Here is a 27,848-nt window from a genome sequence, read left to right on the forward strand (position 1 = left end):
CTCTGCATCAATTCCTGGAGATAGTATGGGCATTAGACAAAATAGAAGATTTCCCAGTATTTGTAAAGAAAAGACCAGAATTCAGTGGAAAGATTGACATCCAAACACAAAGAGCAAGAGAAACATGAAAAGGTAATGTGAAAGAATGGGAAAAGGAGAAAAGTGCTTCCCCCCCCCCCCTTTTATTCAAACTCTCTTCTATAAGAGCCATAATTAGATCAAATTATATGTACTAATATTTTGGGGAAATGTATGTGTAACTTTCAAAAATTGTAAGCATAAATAGAGTAATCAGAAGAGGCACTCATAGGGAAAGATTGGGGCACTAACACGATTTGGAGGGGGGAAAATCAAAAAGAAAGAAAAAGGGAGTGGGAATCAATGATGGTATTAAGATATACTTGAAGATATAGAAATAAATTAAACAGAACAATCTTTGTCACAGAAAGATACATATGGTAAGGGGAGGGTAAGAATTCTCATAGAAGGAGAGGAAAAGAGAGCTAAATGGTATTACATAAACCTTATGCTCAGTGAAATCAACTCTGAGAGGGAAGAGCATCTAGATCCATTTGTATCTTGAATTCTATCTTATTCAACAGGGTAAGGGAGAAGGGAAAACTAAGGGGGGGAGGGGGGAGGGAACACAAAAACTGAGGGAAGGAGAGGGGGGGGGCGGGGAAGGGAACAAAAAGGGAGGGGCTAGAAAGGGAAGCACAACAAGGGAGGGGACTAGGGGGACTGATTTAAAGTAAAGCACTGGTTTAAAAGGTAACAGCAAAAGAAGAAAGGTCAGAATTAAGGGAGGATACCAAAATGTTGGGGAATTCACAAATGACAATCATAACATTGAACGTGAATGGGATGAACTCACCCATAAAACATAGACAAATAGCAGAATGGATTAGAATACAAAACCCTACCATATGTTGTCTTTAGGAAACACACATGAGGCAGGTAGATACTCACAAGGTCAAAATTAAAGATTAGAGTAAGACCTATTGGCCCTTATTACAGACAAAAGAGTCATTTTCTTAAACTGTGACTGTGAAAACATGTTTTCAAGGCTGTGAATTGGCAAAACTGTAAAGATGAATTTTAATCTCTTGGTTTTATATTAAAAAAAAAAGTGGTCGCCATGGGAAAAATTCCGAAAATATGAAATACCCAAGTCAGCTGGGTTTTATGGAGATTTTAATTAATACAAATAAAGGAATTAAGAAAAAGTAGAGAGAATAAGAGAAGCTATAGTATGAACAGCCTAAGCTAACATGGCCTAGGCCTAAGCCTTAAGAGAGACTAGTCAGTCGTTTATCACTCACCACAAGATCCTTCCAAGCAAAAATCTAGTGTTCAGCGAGACCCAGCTACTCCAACTAGTTCCAGCTCCAACTCAGCTACCCTAACTGAACTCAACTCCAGAGCCCTCTAACTCCTTCCTTTTAAAAAAAATTTTCTCCTATGTCACCTCCCCTAAATCTCTATGTCTACCAATCACAGTAGACGTTTTCCAAAGGAATGACCATTCTTAATTCATACCTGAGTAGACTAATCTTGTCCTTTGCAAATTGCCTTGATTAATTTGATCTGCAAGGTACTTAGCACCCTTTTGTATTATATCTAAAAATAAACCTAGCTTAAGGGTTCTTCACTTTAAGTATGGGTTGGGGACTTTTCATTGTTCAATCAGGAGTTTTACAACTTTATCTTCCCCTAAATTATGCCTAAGTATGGGTGGAGTAATGTTAGAGTTCCCACCTACATTCCTGACCAAAGTCCCATCATTGTTTTAAAATGGGGAATAGTGCTAACCAAATGTTCTAAGGTAGAGTCTGGGAATTTTTAAGATTCACAAGTCTGAGAAATTTTAAGATTCACAGCCTCAACTGACAGAAAGAAGGCAGGAGTTGAAATCATGATATCTGACAAAGCCAAAGCAAAAATAGACCTGATTAAAAGGGATAGGGAAGGTAAATACATCCTGATAAAACTGAGTACAAACAACAAGGAAATATCACTAATCAACATGTATGCACCAAATGGTATAGCACCCAAATTTCTAATGCAGAAACTAGGAGAATTGAAGGAGGAAATAGATAATAAAACTATACTAGTGGGAAATCTGAACCAACCACTGACAAGTTTAGATAAATCAAATCAAAAAATAAATTAAAAAAAAGGTAAAAGAGGTGAATGAAATCCTGGCTACACTTTCACTCAGGCCCTAACTGGTAAAGGTGGAGATGGTTTCCTCCCCATTTCCAAGTGCCCCTCAAACCTCTCCCTCTGCCTCCATCACTCGCTAATCTCTCCTCCTCTGAAGTTCATTCGATACAAAACTACCATCCAGGCTAAGCTTTGGCAGCTCTTTCTCTATTGACCTCTGGGCCCTTCCTCTCCTTCCTCAATGAGTTCAGTGCCTACCTGGATCAGTCTTTCTCTCCTGCCCATCCAAGAACACACAAACAAGGTCAGATGCCTTGTAACCACACCTGGGCTGACAGCTAGACAGGGTATTTAACCTGGTTGTAAAGGCTACTGGCCCTTTTTTCTACTTCCGCTTCAGAGCAGAGGCGTCTCTCATGATGTGAGTGAAATTGAATTGTGCCTCTCGGCCCACCTAGTACATGCCTATCTTACTTGTATTTTCTTTATATTTTAATCTTCAATAAACCTGTAAAAATATAATATTCCTTGCAGAGAGAAAATGATTTCTACCTGCTTCAGTTCCCCCTAAATTTTAATCTTTACAGTTTGGCAACCACTTCAGGAAACGAAATATCTCAATCTTCTGATTCTTTTCTCTACTAAGTTCAGCTTTTTATAGCTACTGCCTCGAAATTTTTTTTTTAACCCACGTTTCTTCAAGATGCTTTTTTGGAAAATCATCTTGACCAGCTCATGCCAGCAGCCCTCCGCTTTGGACATTCTTGATTCAATATCAATCACGTGGTCACAACCCTTCCACCCAGCTACGGTTGCCTGTAATCTGGACCTCTTTGATATTACTTTCCTGGTCCCAGCACTGCCCACCACCTCTGACTGTTCCGGCTCCTGGCCCTGCTTTCCTGCGTTCCTGTCTCCGCACCAGACCGCTTTACTGTTTGACCCAGATCGCGATCACCTGGTGACCTGCCTGCCCAACAAACCCTAGCCTTAGAGCAGATCCCTCATCACCCAGGACTAGCTGGTAAAAAACGGGAGTATTGGCCATGTGGCAGATCATAGGAGGAGAGAAAAAAAGGGAAAGAAGAAAGTTTTTTTTCCAAGTGAGAACTTAAAAGCATGTCTATTTTACAAGGATAGATTTTAATTACATTGATCCCTTAATTGACTTCAGCGGCGTGTCAGAAAAAAGAATCAGCTCTGTACAACCTTTTATTTAGCTAACTTTAGGGAGGCAGCTAAGTGCCTCAGTGGACTGAGAGCCAGGCCTAGAGACGGGAGGTCTTTGGTTGGAATCGGGTCTGAAACACTTCATGGCCCTGTGGCCCTGTGGCCCTGAGCTGATCGCTTGGAACCCATTGCTTACCCCTTTTCAATTTGCCTTCCGACAATAGGCATCTAAATGGATAACAAACACAAGGAACTTTAAAGACTGGAGGTTATATATTTTAAGGCATTTCAATGGACTCCGATGGTTTATAAAAATCTCTGTATTCTATTGCATTTTACTGATTGCTTTGTTTATTTAACTTTGTAATTTTACATTCATATATTACTGCATTCAATATTATTCTGGTGCACTGAATCATTTTAATGTACTGAGTTTTAACTACTGTTAATTTCTGTTGCTTTTCCCCTATAACAATATTGAACAAATATCATTGTAATTAAGCCCATATATGAAAAAACAGCTTTAGTATTTTTGACTTTGTAAATTGTCACATAGAGGATAGATGGACTTCGTCAGAACTGGTTACACTTGCTATAACAACCTTTGGAAAATTTAATGTGCTAAATATCGCAACTGATTTTAAGGGTTTTTTAAACAGGATTTTTGGAATTTTTTTTAACAATCTCTGGTCATTTTTGCCTGCCCCTAACACGAGGTGTATGGCCCATTCTAGTAGCTTTAGTGAAATACAATTATAACTCCCAATCTTCCCGCATTTCTACATATGTGAATGGAAGTTGGGGCAGTTAATCTCAAGGCATTTCTATCCCTAAAAAGCCTCCAAAAAGGAGCACCCTTTTAGCTCACTACTTAACTTCCACCAGAATATCTAGATTTCTTGATGACGTTCTAAATCCACAATGAGTTTTACTTTGTTTAAAAATATGTTTAAATACCAAGGTTGAAAGATTTGCTACGTTTGTAAAAACTTGTAACAAATATCCATCGGTTCATAGGTTTTAAAACAAAATGCCATACAGCAACTTATGTGGAATATGATGGTGTGTTTGTTTGCTATTGTAATTAATTGCTCTATTGAGAATTTCCGGGATTTTCATAACTACATATTTGGACTACTGTTCTTTAACAATGAAAAATGTTACCTTGCTCAATTCATTTGCTTGTACTCACAGTGGATCATGGCCAGATATGAAGAGGAGATGGATCTCATTCTTGGTGGTATAGATTTATTTTTCTTTTACTTGGAGTTTTTACACATAAGACTTTGATTGTCTATATTTTCATCCAGAAAATTTTCTTTCTTATTTGGATTTTTCTGATATCTTTTTAATTTCTCTTGCCAATTGATTCAAAAACCTCATACCTCAGCCATGCATCCCTAAGTGTTCCTGTATTTTTCAATCACCCACAACACGGGGAAATGTAAAAAATATTATTATTTTAACCTGCAAACTTTAAATTCCTTTTAAGAAGAATTTTAGGTAAAGAAAGATATGACCTCTCCGAATCCAGAAACTGAACTGTTGGAGAAGACACCATGAAGATGCCTCCAGATCACAAGCTACACAAAAAAAAAAAAAAAAAATCCAAATTGAACTTTGGGTGTAGTTGATTGAACATTTATTTGTATTTATACTTTCGTGCCAAAGGGGACTTCCCCATAACTGGACTTTTGTCAATGCGTCCAGAAATTATTGGTTTTGTTCTTTTTTTTTCTCTAATCCTTGAATTATTGTAATCCTTAAATTGATTATGTTCTCATGATCCTTTGGAAAAAAAAAATTTTGTTTTTCAAATGATCACACGAGGAATTGTAAAAATGGAGATTTGAACCCGGGACTCCATTCCCCAAAAGTCCTTGCTCACTTCCCAAAATGCCTTGTAACCTCACCTGGGCCAAGAGCTAGATGGGGTATTTAACCTGGTTGTAAAAGACTACTGGCCCTCTTTTCTACTTCCTCTTTGGAGCAGACACGTCTCTCATGATGTGAGTGAAATTGAATTGGGCCTTCCGGCCCACCTAGCACATGCCTTTCTTACTTGTATTTTCTTTATATTTTAATCTTCAATAAACCTCTTAAAATATAATACTCCTTGCAGAGAGAAACTAATTTCTACCTGCATCAGTTCCCCCTAAATTTTAATCTTTACAGTTTGGCAACTACTTCGGGAAAATGAAATATCTCAATCTTCTGATTCTTTTCTCTACTAAGTTCAGCTTTTAATAGCTACTGCCTAGAAAATTTTTTTAAGTCACATTTCTTCAAGATGCTTTTTTAGAAAGCCATCTTGATCAGCTCCTGGCGGCAGCCCTCTGCTTCAGACTTTTTGATTCAATATCGATCACCTGGTAACAGCCCTTCTAGCCCAGCTACTGTTGCCTGTAATCTGGACCTGTTTGATATCGCTCACCTGGTCCCAGCCTTGCCCACCACCTCAGACTGTTCTGGCTCCTGGCCGCGCTTTCCTGCGTTCCTGTCTCTGCTCCAGACTGTTTCACTGTTTGACCCAGATCGCGACCAACTGGTGACCTGCCTGGCCAACAAACCCTAGCCTTAGAGCAGATCACTCATCACCCAGGACTACCTGGTAAAAAAAGGGGGGTATTGGCCATGTGGCGGATCATAGGAAGAGAGAAAAAGGGAAAGAAGAAAGGTTTTCTACTTTCATTTCTAATTCCGTTTTAGAGCACACACGTCTCTCATAATGTGACTGAAATTGAATTGGGCCTCTCAGCCCACCTAGCACATGCCTTTCTTACTTGCATTGTCTTTATATTTTAATCTTCAATAAACCACGAAAAATATAATACTCCTTGCAGAGAGAAACTAATTTCTACCTGCATCAGTACCCCCTAAATTTTAATCTTTACAATCTCTCCCTTAACCTCTGTCTTATATAATGAGGGGGCCTTTCTCCTGAACAAGGCTGACTGCTCCATGTGCACAAGATATTCCATTACGTCCTCAGTTCTGCTGCAGACTGTCCACTTATCTTCAGTCATTCCCTCTCTGCTTCTCCACTGTCTACATTGCCACATCTCCCCTATTTGTGAAGACCCACCAGTCTCTGCTGCTGCTGTCCCCTCCCTCTCCTCTTCTGTGGCTAACCTACCTGAGGAGCCCCACCCACCCAGAACACATGCCTCCAACTCCTTCCCTCTCACTCTCTCCTTAACCCACTACAGGCTGGATTCCAAACTCATCATTCAATAGGAAGTGCTCTCTCTAAACTCACTGATGATGTCTCAACGGCCAATTCCAATGGCTTTTTTCAAACATCGTCTAGAACCTCAACACCTTTAACACTGTCAATCATCCTCTCTTCCTGCCCTTTCTCTTCTCTAAGTGCCTCTACTCAGGGACACTCCTCTATCCTGATTCTCCTCTTACCAAGATGACGACTCCTCAGTAAGGAGAGGTTCCAGAGAAGAGAAGGCACATGAGGAAAGGAGCCAGAGGAGCTCAAATCATACAAAGCAACGACCTCTTTCCCAGGAACACAGAACAGAAACATTTTCCCTACTGGCCATAAAAGATTTGGGATTGTTGGAAAAGAATTTCTCTCTCCATTATTGTCTTTTCTTTAAATGTCAGAACTCGGGGACCTGGAGGTCGAAGACCACAGAGTAATTCAGGTATAGAGAAGACCTCAGAGAATGGAAGTTAAGAAAATAACAAGACAGGAAATTTATTGCATAGGCATTGGCACCCTAGGCAGCCCAGGCAAATTAAGAAATTATAGATGGTTCCTGAGATGTGATGTGTGAGAGCTAGTGGATGGAGAAAACACCTTATAAATGGAAGACCAAGAGGTCTTTGGAGTCTTCTGGTTGGAGCATGGAACCTGGAGGAACTCTTGTCATTGCTCAGCTTCAATACATCATGGTCACCAATAGATTAGAAAGCTAAGTAACTTTCTACCTCTTTCCTACCTTTCCCTCCCATCATTATTATTATTAGTAGTAGTAGTAGTAGTAGTAGTAGTAGTGTTACTACTAAGACTACTACTACTACTACTACTACTACTACTACTACTACTACTACTACTACTACTACTACTACTACTACGATTTAATAAAATTATAAAGATACTAGCAATCTCATAATTTAATTTTAATTATTTCAGGGTTCTCCCTATATGGTATGTGGCCCTTCATGTTCTTATCTAATGAGACCATATTTATTTAGCTTTTTCTTAGCCTACAGCAAATGAGTTTGCAAAAATTCCAACATACTGACACTGATTCACAGGGCCTGTTTCAGCTTACCTATGGAGACCAGGTTCTCATAGTTCTCCAACATCACATTCGTGTGCAGGGCCCTCTGTGCAGGATCCAGGTGTCTCCACTCTTCCCAGGTGAACTCCACAGCTACATCCTTGAATGTCAAAGATTCCTGAATGGAACACATTCCTGCTTAATTAGGACAAGTCCTCTAAAAATATTTTGTCATTATCCACATGCTCTCTGCCTCATTTAATATTGAACTGAGGAGCCAGTGTATAAGTTCCTGAGTTTTTCCCAACAATGAACCCCAAAAATATCATGTCATTTCAGTCTGTATAGAAAAGCCAAAGATCAGTTTTGTAAGACAGGTTTTTAGCAGTATAGCCTCAAGAAGACTGCATTCCATCCTTATCTATCCTTCCATCATAAGAGGTTTAAAGGAAAAGTGGGTTTAAGTCTTTAAACTTAAGACCAAGATATGATCTAGCCATGTTCTGTATTTACTATAGAGCTAATGAATTTGACATTCCTGTTCACGTTTTGTGACTAAATTGTGATAAATTAATTATTGCCAAAATATGTAAAAATAACTGCTATAATGTTGATTCATAGGACTTAAGGAATCCTTACAGAGGGCAAATGAGCACAAAACTTTGTTTGAAGGAATGGAAATTTGTTTCTGGATTACTGGTGAGCAGAATTTCTCTGAGCTGAAATGGGTGAGACTTGTCTTTTAAGGAAAAAGAAGGCTTCTGGGATTTAATGGTGACAAAGTACACAAAGGACAGAGAATATTCTGGGATGGTCACAGAGGCATATTCTGGGCTCATCTAGGAATGCACCTTTTCTGACCATTATACTGTCCAGCTATGATCCTTCACCAGTAATATCAAACTGACTCCCACTGAATCCCCTGATGAGGATACAGTTGCATGAAGAAGATTCCTCATGTACAGTAGAAGTGGGGAATGAAGGAGGTTAGAACAACCTCCCTCTGTGGGCCAGGGGTAAACTCTTGCCCAAGTCAGCATACCCATTCCAGCAGCTAAGCAGAGAGTCCCTGTATTGTCAACCCTTCCTCTAGCTAAAACTGCCAAATCACGACATCCTATTGTTCAACATTTCATGCTAGCCCCCAATACTATAAGCATGAACTAAGCATGAAATTTCATCATGACAACTCCACACAGCATCAAGGGATAATTTCTGTTTCTCCAGCATTTTCTTTCTCCTTCCTTCTCATTTCCATTTCATTTTTTTTAAACCCTTACCTTCTGTCTTGGAGCCAATACTGTGTATTGGCTCCAAGGCAGAAGAGAGAAAACGGCTAGGCAATGGGGCTTAAGTAACTTGCCCAGGGTCACACAGCTGGGAAGTGTCTGAGGACAGATTTCAACCTAGGACCTCCTGTCTCTAGGTCTGACTCTCAGTCCACTGAGCCACCCAGCTGCCCCCTTATCTCCATTTCATTTCAAAAGATTGTTTGATAATTCTTCATTTAACATTTATCAAATGGAATGATAACTTCTCTCTATATGAAAAGGCCAATTTCAATTATGTTGCCTTTTTGAAAACTGTACAAGTTCAACATGCCACCTTTACAACTGTCTGACACATCCTGCTATTGTGACTTCTTGACTTTTTTCTGTTAATTTTTAAAAATTTGCCACAACTCCACTCTTGTTTGATTTTTTTTTTAAATTTAAACCCTTACCTTCCATGTTGGAATTAATACTATGTATTGGTTCCAAGGCAGAAGAGTGGGAAGGGTGAGGCAATGGGGGTTGAGTGAATTACCCAGGGTCACATGGCTGAGAAGTGTCTGAGGCAACATTTGAACCTAGGACCTCCCATCTCTAGGCCTGCCTCACATCCAACTGAGCTACTCAATCTACTGAGGGGTGAGTCCAAACATGAATTTGAGTGAAGACAGGAAAGAAATGTTAGGAAAGAGAGACTAAGGGAGGAGACAGGACAAAGGAGAAAGAGAGTAACAAGATCTTACCTGAAACTTGGCATCCAGGACTCCAGAAGTCCCTCCTTCTTTCTCCTCTATGTTGCTGACTTGGGGAAGAGCTATATCTGGAGAAACACAGCAGGATAAGGAGATGTCCTAGGCTAGGCCAACCTTGCTTTGTGGCTCCTAGACAAAGCTCTCACAAGCATCCTCACTCCCTAAGCCCATATGCATCCACCTTGACAGATCACCCCTCTACCAAATTCTCTAACCCTGGCTGATCTCACAATTCCTGCTGGAGAAAGTCATGAACATGTGTTTTGTCTAGGGTTCAATAGCCCTCACCACTGCCCCTAGTAACCCTTTGTTTCACCTTTCCTGGCACCTGCTCCAGCAAAGGACCTTGGAATGCCCCCATTTTCAATTAGAGCTATGTGTGGGTGAGAGAAAAAAGGCTGGCTGTATTCCTTGGCTTTCCTCCAAGGAGGTACTAGCCTCTGGAGGGGCCCCTCACCTGGGAGGAGGCCTCTGGGCTAAAATCTCTTTTAATTGACATTCAGGCCCTCCAGTTGGGGCTTCTGGAGCTTTGCCACAGTAAAGCCAGGGCTTAAGCAATAGTAAAGCTCATTAATTTAATTTCTTACTCTACCTTCTTTCTCTTTTCTCTACCTTCACTTTCCCTACATTTTATGAACGAATTGCTAAAATTCATTGTGAATTGATTTTTGTTTATTTTTAACCCGTTTATTTTTAGCTCTTGCATTCTGGCCATTACACTCTCCAGAGGTAAGAGATAAAAGTTCTCTCACACTGGGAAGATTCCATCCCCCACTGATGACCCTGGAATTCTCACCCTTCTCCTGACGGGTCAGGACCACATCTCCCATGCTTGCCCATCCTTTTTGTTTTCTCATTACTCTGACTTCATTCATGTCCTTTCTGCCCAGCTGGGAGAAGGACTTGCTTCACTACAGCCCTGGAGCTGGATGAAAGGTTGCAGAGCAGGGATACTCTCCTGCGTTGTACTCCCTTCCTTGGGGGGGAAATCCTGCACCACCTTCTCCTTGCACTAAAGCTGAGGCCTGTAAAAAGATAATCATGTTACTTAGAGATCTGGGGACCAGATTCTTATTCCCAGCTGGGAACTGACCCTCTCTCTGAGGGCTGGGCTCCTGAGGACTCTGCTAGGAGCCACTGAGGCCAGAGAAAGGATGGAGATCACAGGAGGGCCCTGAAATCACAATCACAATATTGGAAATCAGAAGCTGGACATTGTGAACCTTAAAAATTCTCAGACCCTACATCATAAGGTTTGGTTAAGACTATTCCCCATTTGGGCAGTGAAGGAACTTGACCAGGAATATGGGAACTCTACTCCACCCCTACTTGGGCAAGCCCTAAGGGAAGATAAAGTTGTAAACTCCTTGCTAAACAATTAAAAGCACTTAAGCCCATACTTATAGTAAGACATAAGTTCTTAAGCTCTGCCTATTTTTAGATCTAATACAAAAGAATGCTAAGTACCTATAAAGGTCAGGCAACTTGTTAATTTGCAAGGAGCAAAGAGGTGAAAAACTTACTCAGAGGTTTTCAGGTGTGAACTTAATCAAAAAGTTTAGCTTTCTTAGGTGTGAATTAAGATGGTCTGTCCTTTGGAAAATGTCTACTGTGATTGGTAGATGTGAGAACTATGGGAAGGAGACATAGGAAAAAATTCCCTTTAAAAGGAGAAGAGAAACTGAAAGCAGGGACAGTCTTCCTGGAACTCCCTCTGAGGAGGACTCTGTCTGGAACTCCCTCTGAGGAGACTCTGTCTCTCTCTCGGGACAGTCAGCTGAGAAGTCTGAATTGCAACTGGTGCCTCTCTGAACACTAGAATCTTTGCTTGCACAAATCTTATGGTGAGTGGATAAAGACTAACTGATCTCTTTCTTAGTGCTTGGGCCTGGGCTGGCCAGGACTGGCCTGGGCCGGCCTATCCTTTTCCTCATTATTTCCTTTTCTCTCTCTCTCTCTCTCTCTCTCTCCCATTCTTTAATTCCTCATTTTGTATTAATTAAAATCTCTGTAAAACCCAGCTGACTTGGGTATATTTAATAATTGGAACTTTACCCTGGCGAACACCTTATATTTGATTTAAAAACAAGACACTATCTTGAAAACATATTTTCTGCGGTCACAATTTAAGGCTCCAAATCTTTTATCCGCAACAATTTAAGTCTTCCACTATTTTAATCATCACAACATACAACTGGGCAGGTCAAGAATTTTATTCATTTAAGAAAAAAACTCACATCTCACATTGGGAAGGAAACAATGATTCGTGAATTTAAGGCAAGAATTAGCAATGTCAAAACAATTTTGATACCCCTACTCAATTTAATCAGTACTCATTTCAGTGCAATTTCATGGGAATCAGTGATTATAATTAGTGAGTTAAGCTGAATAGGAGGAAATTTGAGGTCCTTTTCTTAGTTAATACTGTAGGAATAAGAGTTATGGAAGTTAGTAGTATGAACTCACAAAGGACTGGTGAGACTTTTCAGGTATCAAAAGATTTTATTAATTGTATTTCATCTATTAAAGAGATTCATGTTGTAGTAGTTAATTCTGTATTTGGGATTTATTTCAGCTTGTGAAGCTCTATTAACACAAAATCAATTCACAATTGTAAGGATAATTTTAGGGTTGTAAATTAATTTGAAAAAGTAAATTAATTTGGTCACCAAAGAATATCCCAAATAAAATACCCAATTCAGTTTGGAAATTTATGGTGATTTTATCAATATAGAGGGAGGAAATTGAGGAGAAGAGAGAGTGAAAGGTATAGGATTTCCCCCACCTGGCCTGTGCCAGGGGGAGTTCAAATTCCTTCAACACAAGGACTTTGAAGATTAAAGGCTTTCTCTAAGAGGGTAGCATTTGGAAGGTAAAGGAGAAAGCAGTCAGCCTAAACTCCAAGAGAGCTCAAAGAAGAGCCTCACCTGAACTAGGTTACTAGGTTTCCTGCAGTATGGTATCAAGGGAAACTCACCACTAAACCGGACAATAGCTGCTGCCACTCCAAGATGCCAAACTGCTCAGCAAGATGCCGCTCAGCAGGCTGCCGCCAGCCACTTCTCTGCCGCAAAAGAGTCTGGAGAGAGAAACTGATACCAAATATACAAACAGTTTTATATCACTTCCCTTCATCTCACTTGTACCAATAGTAGCTTAAGCTTGACTTGGGACAGCCCAGGGTCTGTCAGCTGCTTCTGAATTGTCATTTGCTAGCACATGTCTATCAAAGGCCATCCTCCTAGATACTTAATCCTTAAGTATGGGTGTAGACATTCCTCATTTTCTTAGACTAAGTAGGGTGGAGTAATCTCAAGTTGACACAAGTCTATGATGTTCAAAATTAGCTCCTGTGAGAATGTTGTGCACAGAAAGTAAAACATCCTGGAACTATCCAATATAATGAACTTTCCTACTAGTAGCCGTACAATAAGCCAGGCCACTTCTGGGAAGTACTTCTGGGAAAGAATGCTATCCACATTGTCAGAAAGAACTGTGGAAGTAGAAATTCAAAAGAAAAACGGAGAACATCACTCATCACATGGAAATATGGATGCATGGTTTGGGGTTTAGGCTTTTAAAAAATCACTCTATAGCAAAAATGAATAATATAAAAATAGGTATCAAGTGATAACATTTGTACAATCCAGTTTGCTTATTGGCTCTGGGAGGGGGGAGGGAAGAGGGGACATGGAGATAATGATTCATATAAACATAAAAAATATTTAAAATAAAAAAAAAAGAAATGATTTCCTGTGCCTTAGCAACAGTCCTCACACCCCTGAAGCATTAGCTCCATTCCCAAGTGACCCTTGAATTTAAAACTACACCATCCTAAGAGCCTCCATCACTGAGTTCTTGGATCCTAACATATTGTTGACCAAAGCCATGCTAAGATGACCAGATGGATGGCAAACTCAAGCTCAAGACCTTGCTGACAGGGTCTCCTAACCGGGGGAAGGTCTCAGGACAGGATATGATTGCTGACCTGTGAAAAGAACAGTGGACAAAATGGCTCTTGATGCTGTCCGGGTCCATTAGTCAATCAGAGGAGCTCCCCCAATTCTGCAGAGACCAGTTATGGAACTGTAGCACCCCGTTCTATTTTTGGAAGCCTTCCAAGTGCTATAAACTCCCTGAGACCCTGAGGAGAGGGTCCTGGACTGTGAGCCAGGTCTTGGACCCAGTTGATTAGTGACCATCAGATTCCCTAATGAATTGATTGATCATGCCTGGGGCTCTGACTTGATGACTTTGTTATAGATAGGACATTTTGGGACCAAAAGCAATTCCCAGAAGGTGGGGCATGTAGGGGTTCTTTTTAATGGCACCTGCCTTGGCACACAAAGTAGAAAGGACAAAGGAGACACCAGTGTATCTGAAGTTTCCTTACAATGTTATGGGCAGGAAGAACCTTTTGGGGTTCTGGAAGGATGCCTTTTGAAAGCATGCAATGACTCCAAAACTTAGCTTAAAACAAAAAGAGATTTATTAATTTAGAAAGTAATGTCGAAAGTGGCAAGGAGGATAGCAAGGTGGAACAGCAAGATGGGGAGCAGTTCTCTGGGAGGACAGCATGAAAGGACAGGCTATTCCCCCAGACGACATCAGTTCTGGGGATTTTATACATTTTCCACAACAGTTAGTCACTCAGGCATGAGGTGGGGTGATCATACTGGGGTCTGCCTGGGGACATAAAGATTCCTTAGTTTTAGGGGACAAACAGATGTCTGATACGATCAAGGTGTGGTCTGAAGGTCCATCTTTCTGTCCATCTAGAGGATAATCAAAGGAAGATAGTCATCTCAGGACCCTAGAGGGGTCATTGGGTGTTTTTAGGCTCAGTCAGGAAAAAACTGAAAAAAAAACAGGAAAAAAAAAGGGAGTTCCCCTGATAATACTTCGCCTGGGTTTCTGGGGTACAGTGCCCATGTCAACAACAGTAGCCCAACAGGAGAGGCAGGGGCAGCTCTCATCTGACCCCAACAGGGCCTGGGCTCTCCAAGGAGAATCATTCCCAGAACACATAAATTATTACTGCTGGGCAGATGGGGGCAGCAGGACGTACAAAGTAAGGGGGTGCCCACATTCTTCTTGGGGCATGAGGGCCTCCCAGGTAAGGTGGTGGGAAAATAGGTGAGAAGCAGAGGCCAAGAAAACACCTACCCAAGAGGCCTTCTAGATCATCCTGTCACATACCTGAGACTTCACCCTTACACACTTGTGCACAAACGGCACCCCAAGGTACTCTCCAGCATGCAATATGTGAATTTCAAAACTGCTCAACCCTGTTCAAACCATTCTTTAGAGGATGGGATTTAGCTATTTCCTGATCAATAACAATAGAGATACTTGGAATGACAGAATTGGGTCTTGGAAACTAAAATCTCCACCCTACTCAAGGTAACAGGATTGAGAAAGGGCTGCAGCAAAGCTCAAGATTTAATTATTTGAGAATATCACCACAACAGACACGTGCAAAGGGGACAGACCTCTGGGCGGTCCTGGTTTAAGCTAGAGCCACCATTGGCACAGGGGGACACAGGAAGTGAGGTAGAGGACAGCCCAGGGGTTCTGGTTCTTTTCTTCCTGTGTGAAGAAGAGAGGTGGTGGTTGGAACCTGGTGCTTGGAGGAAGGAACCTTGAGACTGTTTCTCCATTTTGGTCATGTGAGTGATAGGGACTGATCTCTTTTCTTTGCCTTGGACATTCCAAGGCCTTGGGCTTTTGGCCCAGCCTAAAGCAGAGTGGGCATTTAAGCCCTATTACCTTCTCTCCCTTTTCCCTCTCTCTCTCTCCAATACCTTTTTCCCTCCTGTTTGTAATTAAAAACTCCATAAAAGATTGACTGCTGACTTAAGTTTTCATTTAGGAATTACATAGCTGAATTCCTTGGCGACCTTAATTTAATATATATGTCTTTTAATATGATTTCCATATCACAAATATGGACTAACTCATATGAAACCCACCAACAATTAATCCATGAACCAAAAAGCATTTCTTGGTCACCTACTCCACGCCAGACCCCGTGCTGGGCACAGGGAGAGCAAACACAAAAGACAAGGAAAGAGCTCAGGGGCCAGGAGGGAGACAAGATGTGCCAAAGGTCTGTGCCAAACAGATTTAAGGCAACAGTAGGGAGGGAACACTTTTGCTGAGCAGTGAAAGACTCTAAGGATCCTGGAGGCAGCAGGACAGAGAGGGCATGCCATACACGGGGCACAGCCAGGGCAAATGCACAGAGACTGCAGGAGCTGAAGTGCAAAGACTGGTCATCCTGTATCTGGAGAGGAAGAAGGGAAAAGGTGGAAGAAGGGAGGTTTGAGTCCAGCTGGGATGGGCTTTAGCTGCTAACACTTGAGCTGATTTTTGCTTCCTGGAGGGAGCAGGGAATCAGTGGACTTTCTGGAGTGGAAGAGTGCCATAAAGCCCTTGGCTGGTTGTGTGCCTCAGAGGTGGTAAAGTCTTGGGAAAAGGAGGCCCACGAGGGTCCTGAAGCACAGGAGTGAGGGGTCGGGTGTGTGGGGAAAGGAGGGGACAGAAAGGAGACCGATGGTGGACACAGAAGGTAAGACCTGCCCAGTGCATGGAGGTTAAGAGAAAAGAGACGGAGGCACTGCCCAGCATTCCAAAGCTGCCCACATGACTGTCTGAAGTTAGGAGTGGATTTTATGAAGAAATTCTGAGATTGAGAGGGAAAGGGGTCCTCTGAGGTGTCCAGTGGAAGACCCTGATTTTACACATCAGGAAACTGAGTCCCAGGATGTGAACCCAGAACTTCCACCTCCAGAATCAGTGCTCCATGGAGTGGCACAGGATGGAGCTGAGCAGAGCAAAAGGTGGAACCATCAGCCTTGACAGTATGAAGACAGACTGAGATTTACCCCTAGGGACTGAAAAGATGGAGGAAGGAGATGCCAGGTCCCAGCTACTGAAGGGGCAGGAGGGGAAGATGGTCCAGCAGAGTAGGCTGAAAAGGGGCAGGTGGACACAAAGCCACCCAAGGAGAGAAAGTGGTCAAGGGTGTCCATGTGAGCAACAGTACCAATATGGCCGACCAGTAATTGGGAAGGGCTGGGAAAAGTGCCACAACAGGTGGTAACAAGAGAGGGGAGAGAGGGGGAGGGGGGGAGAGAGAGAGAGACAGAGACAGAGAGACAGAGACATATTTATTTAGACTTTTAGAAAAGTCTAAATAAATATGGTCTCATTAGATAAGAACACTCAAGGCCACATATCCTATAGGGAGAACCCTGTAATAATTAAAATTAAATTATGAGACTGCTAGTATCTTTATAATTTTATTAAATCATAGTAGTAGAAGTAGAAGTAGAAGTAGAAGTAGAAGTAGAAGTAGTAGTAGTAGTAGTAGTAGTAGTAGTAGTAGTAGTAGTAGTAGTAGTAGTAGTAGTAGTAGTAACGAGAGGGAAAGGTAGGAAAGAGGTAGAAAGTTACTTAGCTTTCTAATCTATTGATGACCCTGATATATTGAAGCTGAGCTATGATAAGAGTTCCTCCAGGTTCTTTGCTCACTGAGGCTTTGTCCTCCCTCTACGGAACCCCCTCCAGGCTCCCCTGAAGACCTAACGTAGGACCAGGCTGTCCCGTGACCTCTCCCTCCCCTGGTAGTGTGGCAGCGTGACCTCTCCCCACCAAGTCCCTCTCACTCCCTTCCAGCCGCCTCTTTCCCTTCTATGTGCCGGGCACAGTAGAAGGTGCTTCCTCCATAGCCCTGGGAAGTGGAGCTTTCTCTTGTTCAGTGGTTTTTCTGTCTCTTCTCACTCTTCATGACCCTGTTTACGGTTTTCTTGGAAAGATAATGGAACAGCCGGCCATTTCTTTCTCCAGCTAAAGGGGAAACTGAGGCAAATAGAGTTAAGTAATTTGCCCAGGGTCACAGAAGCAAGCCTGCATTTGAACTCGGATCTCCCTAACTCCTGACCCTGCACTCAGTACCTTGTACAGAAGGAGTGTGTGTTCTCCTTCCCTCTGTCTCCCCTGCCACCCTGCCCACATTTCTGCCCCATCTCAGAGCTTCCACCTTCCCCAACTCCTGGTGCCCTCACACATGCCCAGAGCTGCTGGTCAGTCCAAGCATCCACCAGCCCTGCGGGCCTCCTTCTGTCCACTGATCTTCACAGTGATAGAATACCAGACTGTCCTCTCCTTTCCCTGCCTTCTGCATCCCACATGCCCTTTCTTCCTCTCCTTCGCTACCTCCCTCCTTCTCTCCCTTCGTGTCTCTCTGTCTCTCTCTCTCTCCCTCTGTCTCTCTCTCTGTCTCTGTCTCTCCCTCTCCCTCCCTCCCCTCTCTTGTTACCACCTGTTGTGGCACTTTTCCCAGCCCTTTCCAATGACTGGTCTGCCATATTGGTACTGTCGCTCACATGGACACCCTTGACCACTGTCTCTCCTTGGGTGGCTTTGTGTCCAGCTGCTCCTTCTCAGCCTCGTCTGCTGGACCATCATCCCCTCCTGCCCCCTCACTGGCTTGGACCTGGCATCTCCTACCTCCATCTTTTCAGTCCCTCTGGGTAAATCTCAGTCTGTCTTCAGGCCCTCCAGGCTGATGGTTCCACCGGTTGCACTGCTCAGCTCCATCCTGTGCCACTCCTTCTGCACAGGGTACTGAGTGCAGGGTCAGGAGTTAGGGAGATCTGAGTTCAAATGAAGCTATAGATATTTACTGGCTTCCGTGACCCTGGGCAAATTACTTAACTCTATTTGCCTCAGTTTCCCCTTTAGCTGGAGAAAGAAATGGCCGGATGCTCCATTATCTTTGCAAGAAAACCCTAAACAGAGTCATGAAAAGTGAGAAGAGACAGAAAAACCACTGAACAAGAGAAAGCTCCACTTCCCAGGGCTATGGAGGAAGCACCTACTACTGTGTCCGGCACATAGAAGGGAAAGAGGCGGCTGGAAGGAAGTGAGAAGGACTTGGGTGGGGAGAGGTCACGCTGCCACACTACCAGGGGAGGGAGAGGTCACGGGACAGGCAGGTCCCTCGTCGGGTCTTCAGGGGAGCCCGGAGGGGCTTCCGTAGAGCGAGGACAGACAAAGGCTCAGGGAGCAAAGATGAGGGTGGGGGAGGGGCAGGAGGAAACAGTACTTCCTGGGAAAGAGAGGGGAGATCACCTCGTGGAAGGATGAGCACAACACCCTTCGCCCGCGTGTGCACCCTCCCGAGCCCCCCTCCCCCAAGCACACAGACCCAGCCCACAGCCACACACGTGTTTCCCTTCGCTCTCCCCTCCCCAACCCGCCTTCCCAGACGCACCCCAGAATCTATAGTGAAGAGGGGGAGGGGGAAAGTCAACTGGGTTGCGTGTGCGCACTGCGATTCTCACCCAACGAATGACAGACCGGCGGGCATTCCTGCCCTCCCTCTTCCACGGACCACGCAAGCTTCCCTAGCATGGAGCAGTCAGAGCCCAGAGCAGGAATACGCATGTGCACTCCTTCCGGAATCTCGCTCACGTGACTCTGCCAGCTTCCGTAATAGGGCAGGGCCATAGCAGGCTAGATGGACAGCCAGATGAAGCAATCCCGTAAAGCACCGCCCCTGTAACCAGACTTCAGCGGGCATTCTGGGATACATAGTCTGAGTCGCGCCTCCATTTCCCCGCCCACCTTCAGCCCCCTTCAGGCACCGGGGTGCCTTTCCACTCCGCTCCTCCCCTTCCTTCTTGGCAGGGGAACGAAGGCTTTGTCCTGTCCCAGTTATCTCTAGCTTAGATTCTCTGGCTTTGATTAAGAAGGTTAAAGAGGGATGTAACTGACTGGCCCAATCAAGATCCTGTCCGGCCTCAGGCCTCAGTTTCCTCCTCTGGAAAAAGGGCAGGTTCGGCTTGGTGACCACAAACATCCCTGAGCCTTCAGGCTGGTGCTCCATATTCTGGCCTGAGAGTCTGAACTGGAAGGATGGAGTGACAGCCACCGAGACCATTGGATTGTTGCACCGGATCCGTGTCCCGGCCCCTCTTCAGCCCTGCGGGTCTTCACCAGCTCTAACCCCTGTAGACCCGGCTCCTGTCCGATCTCTCTGGCAGAGCGGCAGAAGCCCCCAATATCACGATCACAAGGGAGTTCCACGGACTCCCACGGACAACGACCCTTCCCTGCCGGCCCCCTTGGGCCCAGGCATCCGGCCTCACGCATGTTCTCTCCTTTGACTAAAGATGAACACCACGGACTCTGGTCCTGAAGCCCCGAGGACCTACTGTGCTGCAACAGAGGAAGGGTCTGAGGCCAGATTCGAGCCCAAGACCCCCCTCCCCCGCTCCAGGCCTGGCACTCCCCACTCAGCCACCCAGCAGCCCCCCGAAATATTTATAAATGTTAAAAAAAGAAATAAGAAATGGCCCTTCCAAAAAGCAAATATTTTATAGTTCAGGTCAGTACAAAAAGGGTGCAGTCATTGGTCACGTGCCCTCACATAACTCCACAGAAAAGATCCCCTGGAAAGTGATCCCGAGGAAATGACATCCTGCTTCCAGGAGAACAGTCAGCACCAAAGGGCTTAATATCCCGGTAGAGAGGATGGAGAGTGCAGAGGGGGTGAAAGGAAAGCCAGGGAGCCCACGTGCCTGGTAACCTGGACAGAGCACGTCCCCGCTCAGGCTTGGAGCTCAAGGCTCGGCTGCCCTGAGCTGGCAATGGAGAAAGCTCGCCTTGCCTGGGCTCAGGTTGGCAAGGATCCATGGGATTGGGGTGAAACTCTGCCCATGAGGGCATCCTGCAGTGGGGAGCTAATGGCGCTGTGAAATGACTGATTCAGCCCATTCGTGTCTGTAGATTTTCTCACTGCAGAGCTCAGCCTTTCTGGGGAAGAAACTCAGAAGCAAAGATCCACTGGTGATGGTGTCTGTGATGTACAGCAGAGAATCCACACTGGAGGGAAACCCTAGGAATGTAATCAGTGTGGTAAAACATTCACCCGGAGGCCCAGGCTTACTGTGCACCAGAGTATCTCCATGGGGTGAAAACTTGGGAATGATATCGCTGAGGAAAAACTGTCTGAATCAGGTCTCTCACTCTGCCTCTCTCTGTGCCTCTCTGTCTCTGTCTCTCTCTTTATCGCCCCTCTATCTGTCTCCCTCTCTGTCTGCCTGTCTCCGCCTCCCTCTCTGTGTCTCTCTGTCTCTACCTCCCTATCTGTGTCTCTCTGTCTCTGCCTCCCTCTCTCTGTCTGTCTTCCTCTCTCTCTCTCTGTCTGTCTCTCTTTTTAAACTTAAACTTTAAACTTTTTTACTTTCTATCTGAAAATCACTACTGAGGGGGCAGCTAGGTGGCTCAGGAGATAGAGAACCAGCCTGGACAGGAGAGGTCCTCAGATCCAATCTGACCTCAGACACTCCCTAACTGGGTGACCCTGGGCATATCACTAAACCCTCATTGCCTAGTCCTTACTGCTCTTCTACCATGGAACCATTAATTAGTACTTTAGTACTGATTCTTTTTTTTTTTAACATAAATACTTACCATAGAAGCAATTCTAAGTATGAGATCTAAGGCAGAAGAGTAGTAAGTGTTGAAAATTAGGGCTAAGGGATTTGCCCAGAGTCACACTTACATCCCTCCTTAATCTTCTTTTTTTTGAAACCCTTACCGTCTGTCTTGGAGTCAATACTGTGTATTGGCTCCAAGGAAGAAAAGTGGTATGGGCTAGGCAATGGGGGTTAAGAGACTTGCCCAGGGTCACACAGCTGGGAAGTGTCTGAGACCAGAGTTGAACCCAAGACCTCCTGTCTTTAGCCCTGGCTCTCAATCCACTGAGGTAGCCCCAACCTCCTTAACCTTCTGTGACAAGGAAATCACTTTTTAAAGAATGATATATATTAATTTAAGGTCGCCAAGGAATTTTAATCAATGTCAGAGAATCCAAGCTGGAGCTAAACTTTGTGAATGTTATCAGTATGGAAAATCTGTCAGCTATCAGAAGAATACTGATATCCATCAGAGAATCCATGGGAGAGAGAATCCTTTTGAATGTAATCACTGTGAAAAGGCTTTTAGACAGAGATCCAGTCTTTCTGTACTTCATCAGAGAATCTACACTATAGAAAAATCTTATGACTGAAATCAATGTTAGAAGTCCTTTACAAAGAAGGTTGGTTTTACTGTATATTACCATGATGGCAAACCTATGACACATGTGTCACCACTGACACATGTAGCTGCCCACAGACTCAGTGCTCATCAGGGCCCAGGAGCCCCATGTCTTCAGGTGGGGTGGTGAGCATTGGACAGTGTGCTCCAAGTGACTGGGGCCTGTGGTGCTCCAGCTGGGTCAGGGAGGAGCTGGGCAGGCAGGCTGGCTGGTGGGCAGTAGCCACTCTTCATGTGGCAGAACCCCCATTCCCCCACAGCACTCAGGGTGGGGCCAGAGGAAGACTAGGCAGGGTCCTGACCCACTTGCAATGGAGGAGTGCCTGGAACCACCAAATTTGTTTCTTGTGACTACATATAACAGGATTCTCCATTTTAATCCACTCTGCTCTCTTCTGTTTTATGGGTGAGTTCATCTCTTTCACATTTAGCATTCTGATTACTAACTGTGTATTACCATCCATCTTATTATACCCTTTAGATCCTGCTACATTGTCTTTCACTCTGTTCTTCCTCACCAATATTTTGCTTTTTGTCACCCACACACACCTACCCCTCTCTTCCATTATGTTGTCTTTCTTTTGTCTTATTCTCCTTCTACTTCTCTATATGGTGATAGAATGCTATACCCCACTGAGTATACTTTTTCCCCTCTGTAGCCAGTTATGATGAGAGTAAAGTTTAAGCATTATCCCTCATTACCCTTATCCTCCCCTCTCTGAAGTGATTTTTCACACCTCTTTATGTTATAGAATTTACTGCAGTCTATCTCTCCCTTCCCTTTTCTTTCAGTGCAATCCTCTCACCTCTTGATTTTTTTACATATCATTCCTATGCATACATATCTTACATACATATCATTTTGTATGATCACATTTACATACATATATCATCCTTTATTATCATGTACATCATATCATCATAGTCAGCTTACTTACCCACCCTCTTTCTGTATAAATTCCTTCTATTTTCTCTACTAAGATTAATTTTTGAGAATTATGGGTATCCACCTTCCATGTGAACATAAAGATTTTGACCTTGATGAATACCTTAAATTTTCTCAATCCTTATTTACCTTTTTAGGCTTCTCTTGTGTCTCCTGTTTAGACTTCAAATATTTTGTTTAGGTCTGGCTTGTTCCTGTGAATCTTAAAAATTCTGAGACCCTACTTCAGAAGATTTGGTTAAGACCATTTGCCATTTTAAACAATGAAGGTACTTGATCAGGAATGTGAGAACTCTACTCCACCATACTTAAGCATATTTTAGGGGAAGATAAAGTTGTAAACTCTTTACTGAACAATGAAAAGTACTTAACCCATACTTAAAGTAAAGCTAAAAAACCTTAAGCTGGGTCTATTTTTAGATCTAATACAAAAAGGTGCTAAGTACCTATGAAGGTCAGGCAACTTGCAAACTTGCAAGGGACAAGCTTAACAAAAGAGGTTTGAGGTTTTAGTCTACTCAGGTGTGAATTACTCAAAGGTTTAGTCTACTCAGATGCAAATTAAGAATGGTCAGTCCTGTGAAAACATCTACTGTGATTGGTAGATGTGAGAACATAGGGTAGGTGACATAGGAGAAAATTTTCTTTAAAATGAAGACGTTTTGGCCTCTGGAGAGAGAGCTTGCCAAAGCTGAATTGGAGGGCTTGATGGCTGAACTGAGTTGAGCTGAGGAGCTGAACTGGTGGGTCTCTCTGAACATTAGAATCTTGCTTGGGACAAATCTTGTGGTGAGTGGATTAAAGACTGACTGATCTCTCTCTTAAGGCTTAAGACTAGGCTGGCCTACCCCTTTTCTCATTATTTCCTCTTCTCTCTCTCTCTCTCTCTCTCTCTCTCTCTCTCTCTCTCTCTCTCTCTCTCTCTCTCATTAATTCTTTATTTGTATTAATAAAAATCTCCATAAAACTCAGTTGACTTGGGTATATTTAATATTTGGGAATTTTCCCATGGTGACCACTATATTTTTTATTTGAAAACATATTTCTGGGGTCACAGTTTAACCAACCACTCTTTTAACTGTAACCTTCCTAAGAAATACATGGAAATCTTCTGACTTATTGTATGTCCATTTTTTCCCCTGAAAGAATATACTCAGGTGACTCTGGGTTGTAAACCCAAATATTTTGCCTTTTGCCTTCCTGAATATCATATTCCAGGCTCTTTGATCCTTTAATGTAGAAGACCCTAGGGCCTGTGTGATTATGATTGTAGGTCCATGGTATTTGAATGTTTTCTTTCTGGTTGCTTGAAGAAGTTTCTCCTAATGGTTCTGCAATTTAACTATTATATTCCTGGAAGTTGTCATTTGAGGATTTATATCTGGAGGTGATCTGTGAATTCTTACAATTTCAATTTTATTTTCTTGTTCAGGGAACTCTTGGAAGTTTTCTTTGATAATTTCTTGAGGTGTGATAGCCTAGGTTTTTTCTTGATCATGGCTTTCAGGTACTCCAATAATTCTCAAATTGTCTCTCTTAGATCTATTTTCTCTATATCAGTTGTTTTTTCAATAAGATATTTCATTTTTTCCTCTTTTTTTCATTATGTTGATTCTGCTTTATTGTGGTTTCTTATGAAATCATTAGTTTCAAGATTTTCAATTCTGATTTTTAAGGCCTGATTTTCCTCTGTCCATTTTTGGTTCTCCATTTTCTGTTGGCCTGTTTCTTTTTGTATCACTTTTCCTCTGCCTCTCTTAATTGGTTTTTGAAGTCTTTTCTGAGTCTGTGTCCAATTCATTTTTTTCTTTTGGATTTTGCATCTGTTTCCTTTGCTTTCATTGTCCCCTTCTGTGTCTGTATCTTGCTCATTGTTTTCATAAAAATTCTTTAGAGTTAAATGCTCTTTTGGATGTTTGTTCTTTTTTCTTATCTAATTAGAGGTAGGCTTGAGGGGATGATGTGATGGTCTGAGCACTGAGATCTCTGAGAGCCTCCCCCTGCTTATTCAATTGACCCTTGAGGTGCTGGTAGCTTAAAGAATTGCCTCAGATTTAGGTGCTAGCCTTTGATTTCACTCTGATCTTGATCAGGTCAAGGGCTGATCAAATTCTAGCCCTAGGCTTAGTCTCAAGTTTTTGGTCTCACTGTGTACTTGATCCAGTCAGGCACACCCTTGATTGTCCTGTCTTGGAGCTCTGGCCTGAGCTTTAAGCAAAAAGATCAGTACTTAATACTTAGTACTTAGATACTTATTCACACTCCAAAGTGGGAACTATGTGCCTATCCCAAGCCCAGACTAGAATTCCCTGGGCTAGGACTCTGGATTTCTCCACATATTTTCATCTTGATTGAGGAGGATTCTCATGGTTGTACAGAAGTGCTCTGGATTACTCATCTATCTTGACTCCACCCCCAGAAATAGATCTCTGAAATTTTTTCTTTTTAATTTTTGTGATTATTGTCTTATTTGAATACTTTTTCTTGTGGATATCACTAATTGCTGTCCTTTTTCAAGAGAAGATGATATCTTTTGCTTTTATCTTCTTTGAAATTTTTTTTCGCTTTCTGAACTTCAGTACCATCGATAAACATAAATATTTCTGAATATAAAGTACAGGAGCACAAGAAGATTGTTGACATAATTACAAATTTCCAGGACAACCTCTTAGTTCCTTTGTAAAAATACAGAATTATTTCAGCATTTTAACCCCGAGTTGTTATTTCATTTAATCTCAGAGTTCCTTCTGAACGTCCCTATATGTATCCTTGTGAGGCCTCTATTGATACTCTCTCATGACCTTTTAGAGAGGGTGTTTCCAGCTTTACTTCCTACTTCCCCATTTTCCCTTGCCCCAAACCCTAACTTGCATTATAATGAATTGTGTTATCAAATAAAGTGAGATGAACACATTTGCCACATCACAAAATGGTGCCTCATTCTACAGTTTTTTTATCATTTTCATGTGAAAATGTGCTCTTACCCCTTAACCTGCATGATGGAGCCATCTCTGGTAACATAGAAGAGAAACTATAGAGTTTTAAAAGATGATAAAAAGACTTCTACAAGGTGCTCATAGAGTCCCTGGCAGTATCTGCAGAGAGTTCTACACTGACAGTTTTCCAAGAAAGGAGACAGCTTACTAGCTACAATTGCCACAGCTGGCTGATTATCATTCTATACTTGTCAAGATTTTGAGTTTTTGTAGCACTGTTGCCTTCCCTTTCTGTTACTTCATAGAATTCTTTCCATGCTTTTTGAGAATTGTCATTATCAAAATCATATTTTGCCATTGATTTAATAGCTATTTTCCAACTGATGGTGATCTATATAGTTGGTTTGCTAGTGCTAGCCCTGGAGTCAGAATTACTTTGTGATCCATTCTTGCCTGAGACTCAGACACTAGCTACCTTTTATCTAGTCTATATTAATTTTGTTTATATATATGTGTGTGTTCTCCTTCATTAGAATTTTATCTCCTTAAGAGAGAGGGTCTGTTTTGATTTTTCTTCCTTTCTGTAAGTTACTATAGTATCATAAGTCTCATTATAAAGTCTCATACAGGAATAAGTATGTCTTCTTGAGGAAAGAGAAGGAATTTAAAACAGGCTCTAACTGAGATTCTTTCCTTTCAGAATAACAAATAAGGACTTAAATTATTTTATGTGTTTTATATTCTGTTATTGAAGGGAAAAGGAGTGAAAAGGATTCAAGTCCGAAACAAACCATCTGTTTGGACCCATTATCTCATCAAAAATTGAGAAAAAATACGGTTTGGCATTCTAAGATGAGAGAAGTTGGGATCTGTGATAATAAGTTAGAGGAACAGAAGGACAACCAGAAGGGGAAATCTAGAAAAGTAACAACAGGGTCCTGGAGTAAGTTTGAATAAAGTGTGTGTACCTCAGTGTAATACATTCGAGAGACATTTCAGGCTGAAGTCAGCTTTGACTGCTCCATGGAGAAGAGCTTTGGAGAAAAGTTTCCCTAAATAAAAGAGGCTTGGAAAGAGTTTCAGAGATCTTACTTACATATGTGATATGTTCTCAAGGAGGAACTTGTACATGGCAGAAACCTTTCAGATACCCCTCAGATATAATTAACTTGAAAGGGATGCATGCTGGAATAAAACTACAGAATACAGAAAAGTCATTGGCAACAAATTAATTTTTAATGCAGATTGGAAAATTCAGAAAGAAGTTAAGCACTATATATATAATTGTTGTGAGAAAGTCTTCATCTACCAGAAAAGCTCACCCAAACACAAGAGAGTTGATATTCAAACGAAAGACCATGCCTATAATAAATGAAGGAAAGGTTTTAGTGAAAGGAGACACTTTCTTACACATAAAAGAATTAATATTAGAGGGAAACATTTTGTATGTACTAATGATGGAACAGTTCTTATTCATCAGAGAATTCATGCTGGAGAAAAACACTTTCTGTGTAGTCAGCGGGGGAAATCTTTCTTTTCAAAGGAACTCCTCATTACCCTTCAGAGAACTCATACTGAGAAGAAACAATGTGAATGTAATGAATGTGGGAATGCCTTTACTCAAAAGAGTAGTCTTGTTACTCATCAGAGAACTCATACTGGAAAGAAGCCAATTGAATGAAATGAATGTGGGAAAGCCTTTAAAAGGAAAGATCATCTTATTTACCATCAGGAAATTCACACTGGAGAGAAACCATTTCAGTGTAATAAGTGTGGAAAAGCCTTTAGTAGAAAGGGACATCTTCTTATTCACCAGAGTACTCATACTGGAGAAAAACCATTTGAATGTAATAAATGTGGGAAAGACTAATTATAACCAAGTCTTCTTACCCATGAGACAACTCATACTGAAGAGAAATATTTTAAATATAAAAAATGTGGGGAAAATTTCAGTGTAAAGGAATACTTTTTCAATCATCAAAGAATTAACACTAGAGTGAAACCTTTTGAATGTAATGAATGTGGAAAAGCCTTTAGTCAAAAGTGGCACCTTATCAGACATCAAAATATTCACACTGGAGAGAAACCATTTGAAGGTAAAGAATGTGGGAAAATTTTCAGGGTAAGGGAAGTACTTGTCAGGCATCAAATGACTCATACTGGAGAGAAACCATTGGAATGTAATGAATGTGGGAAAGCTTTTAATCAAAAGGGACATCTTACTATTCATCAGAGTAATCATACTGGAGAGAAAC

The 27,848-nt window shown here is 42.3% G+C and overlaps 1 protein-coding gene across 8 annotated transcripts in view; it reads right to left on the minus strand.

Moving 5' to 3' along the window:
- Window positions 1-27,848, minus strand: part of LOC100014158 (zinc finger protein OZF-like) — a 103,791-nt gene that overhangs the window by 26,694 nt on the left and 49,249 nt on the right. For 2 of the 8 annotated variants that reach the window (XR_008915903.1, XM_056814441.1), the window contains exons 1-5: window positions 18,951-19,091; window positions 12,578-12,692; window positions 10,397-10,625; window positions 9,592-9,668; window positions 7,629-7,755 (exon numbers count right to left, since the gene is read on the minus strand). The exons of 1 other annotated variant lie outside the window; for it this stretch is intronic. Coding sequence is in view for 6 of the 7 variants with exons in the window: in XM_056814441.1 (XP_056670419.1) it covers window positions 7,629-7,755; window positions 9,592-9,668; window positions 10,397-10,475 (283 nt within the window). In the remaining variant the exon portion in view is untranslated. Of the gene's footprint in view, window positions 1-7,628; window positions 7,756-9,591; window positions 9,669-10,396; window positions 10,626-12,577; window positions 12,693-13,588; window positions 15,061-15,092; window positions 17,210-18,880; window positions 19,092-27,848 lie in introns of those variants that run through there. 5 more of the 8 variants (XM_056814443.1, XM_056814446.1, XM_056814445.1 and 2 more) reach the window with 5 other exon arrangements.

Source organism: Monodelphis domestica, chromosome 2, assembly GCF_027887165.1.
Source record: "Monodelphis domestica isolate mMonDom1 chromosome 2, mMonDom1.pri, whole genome shotgun sequence".
Classification (NCBI taxonomy): Eukaryota; Metazoa; Chordata; class Mammalia; order Didelphimorphia; family Didelphidae; genus Monodelphis; species Monodelphis domestica.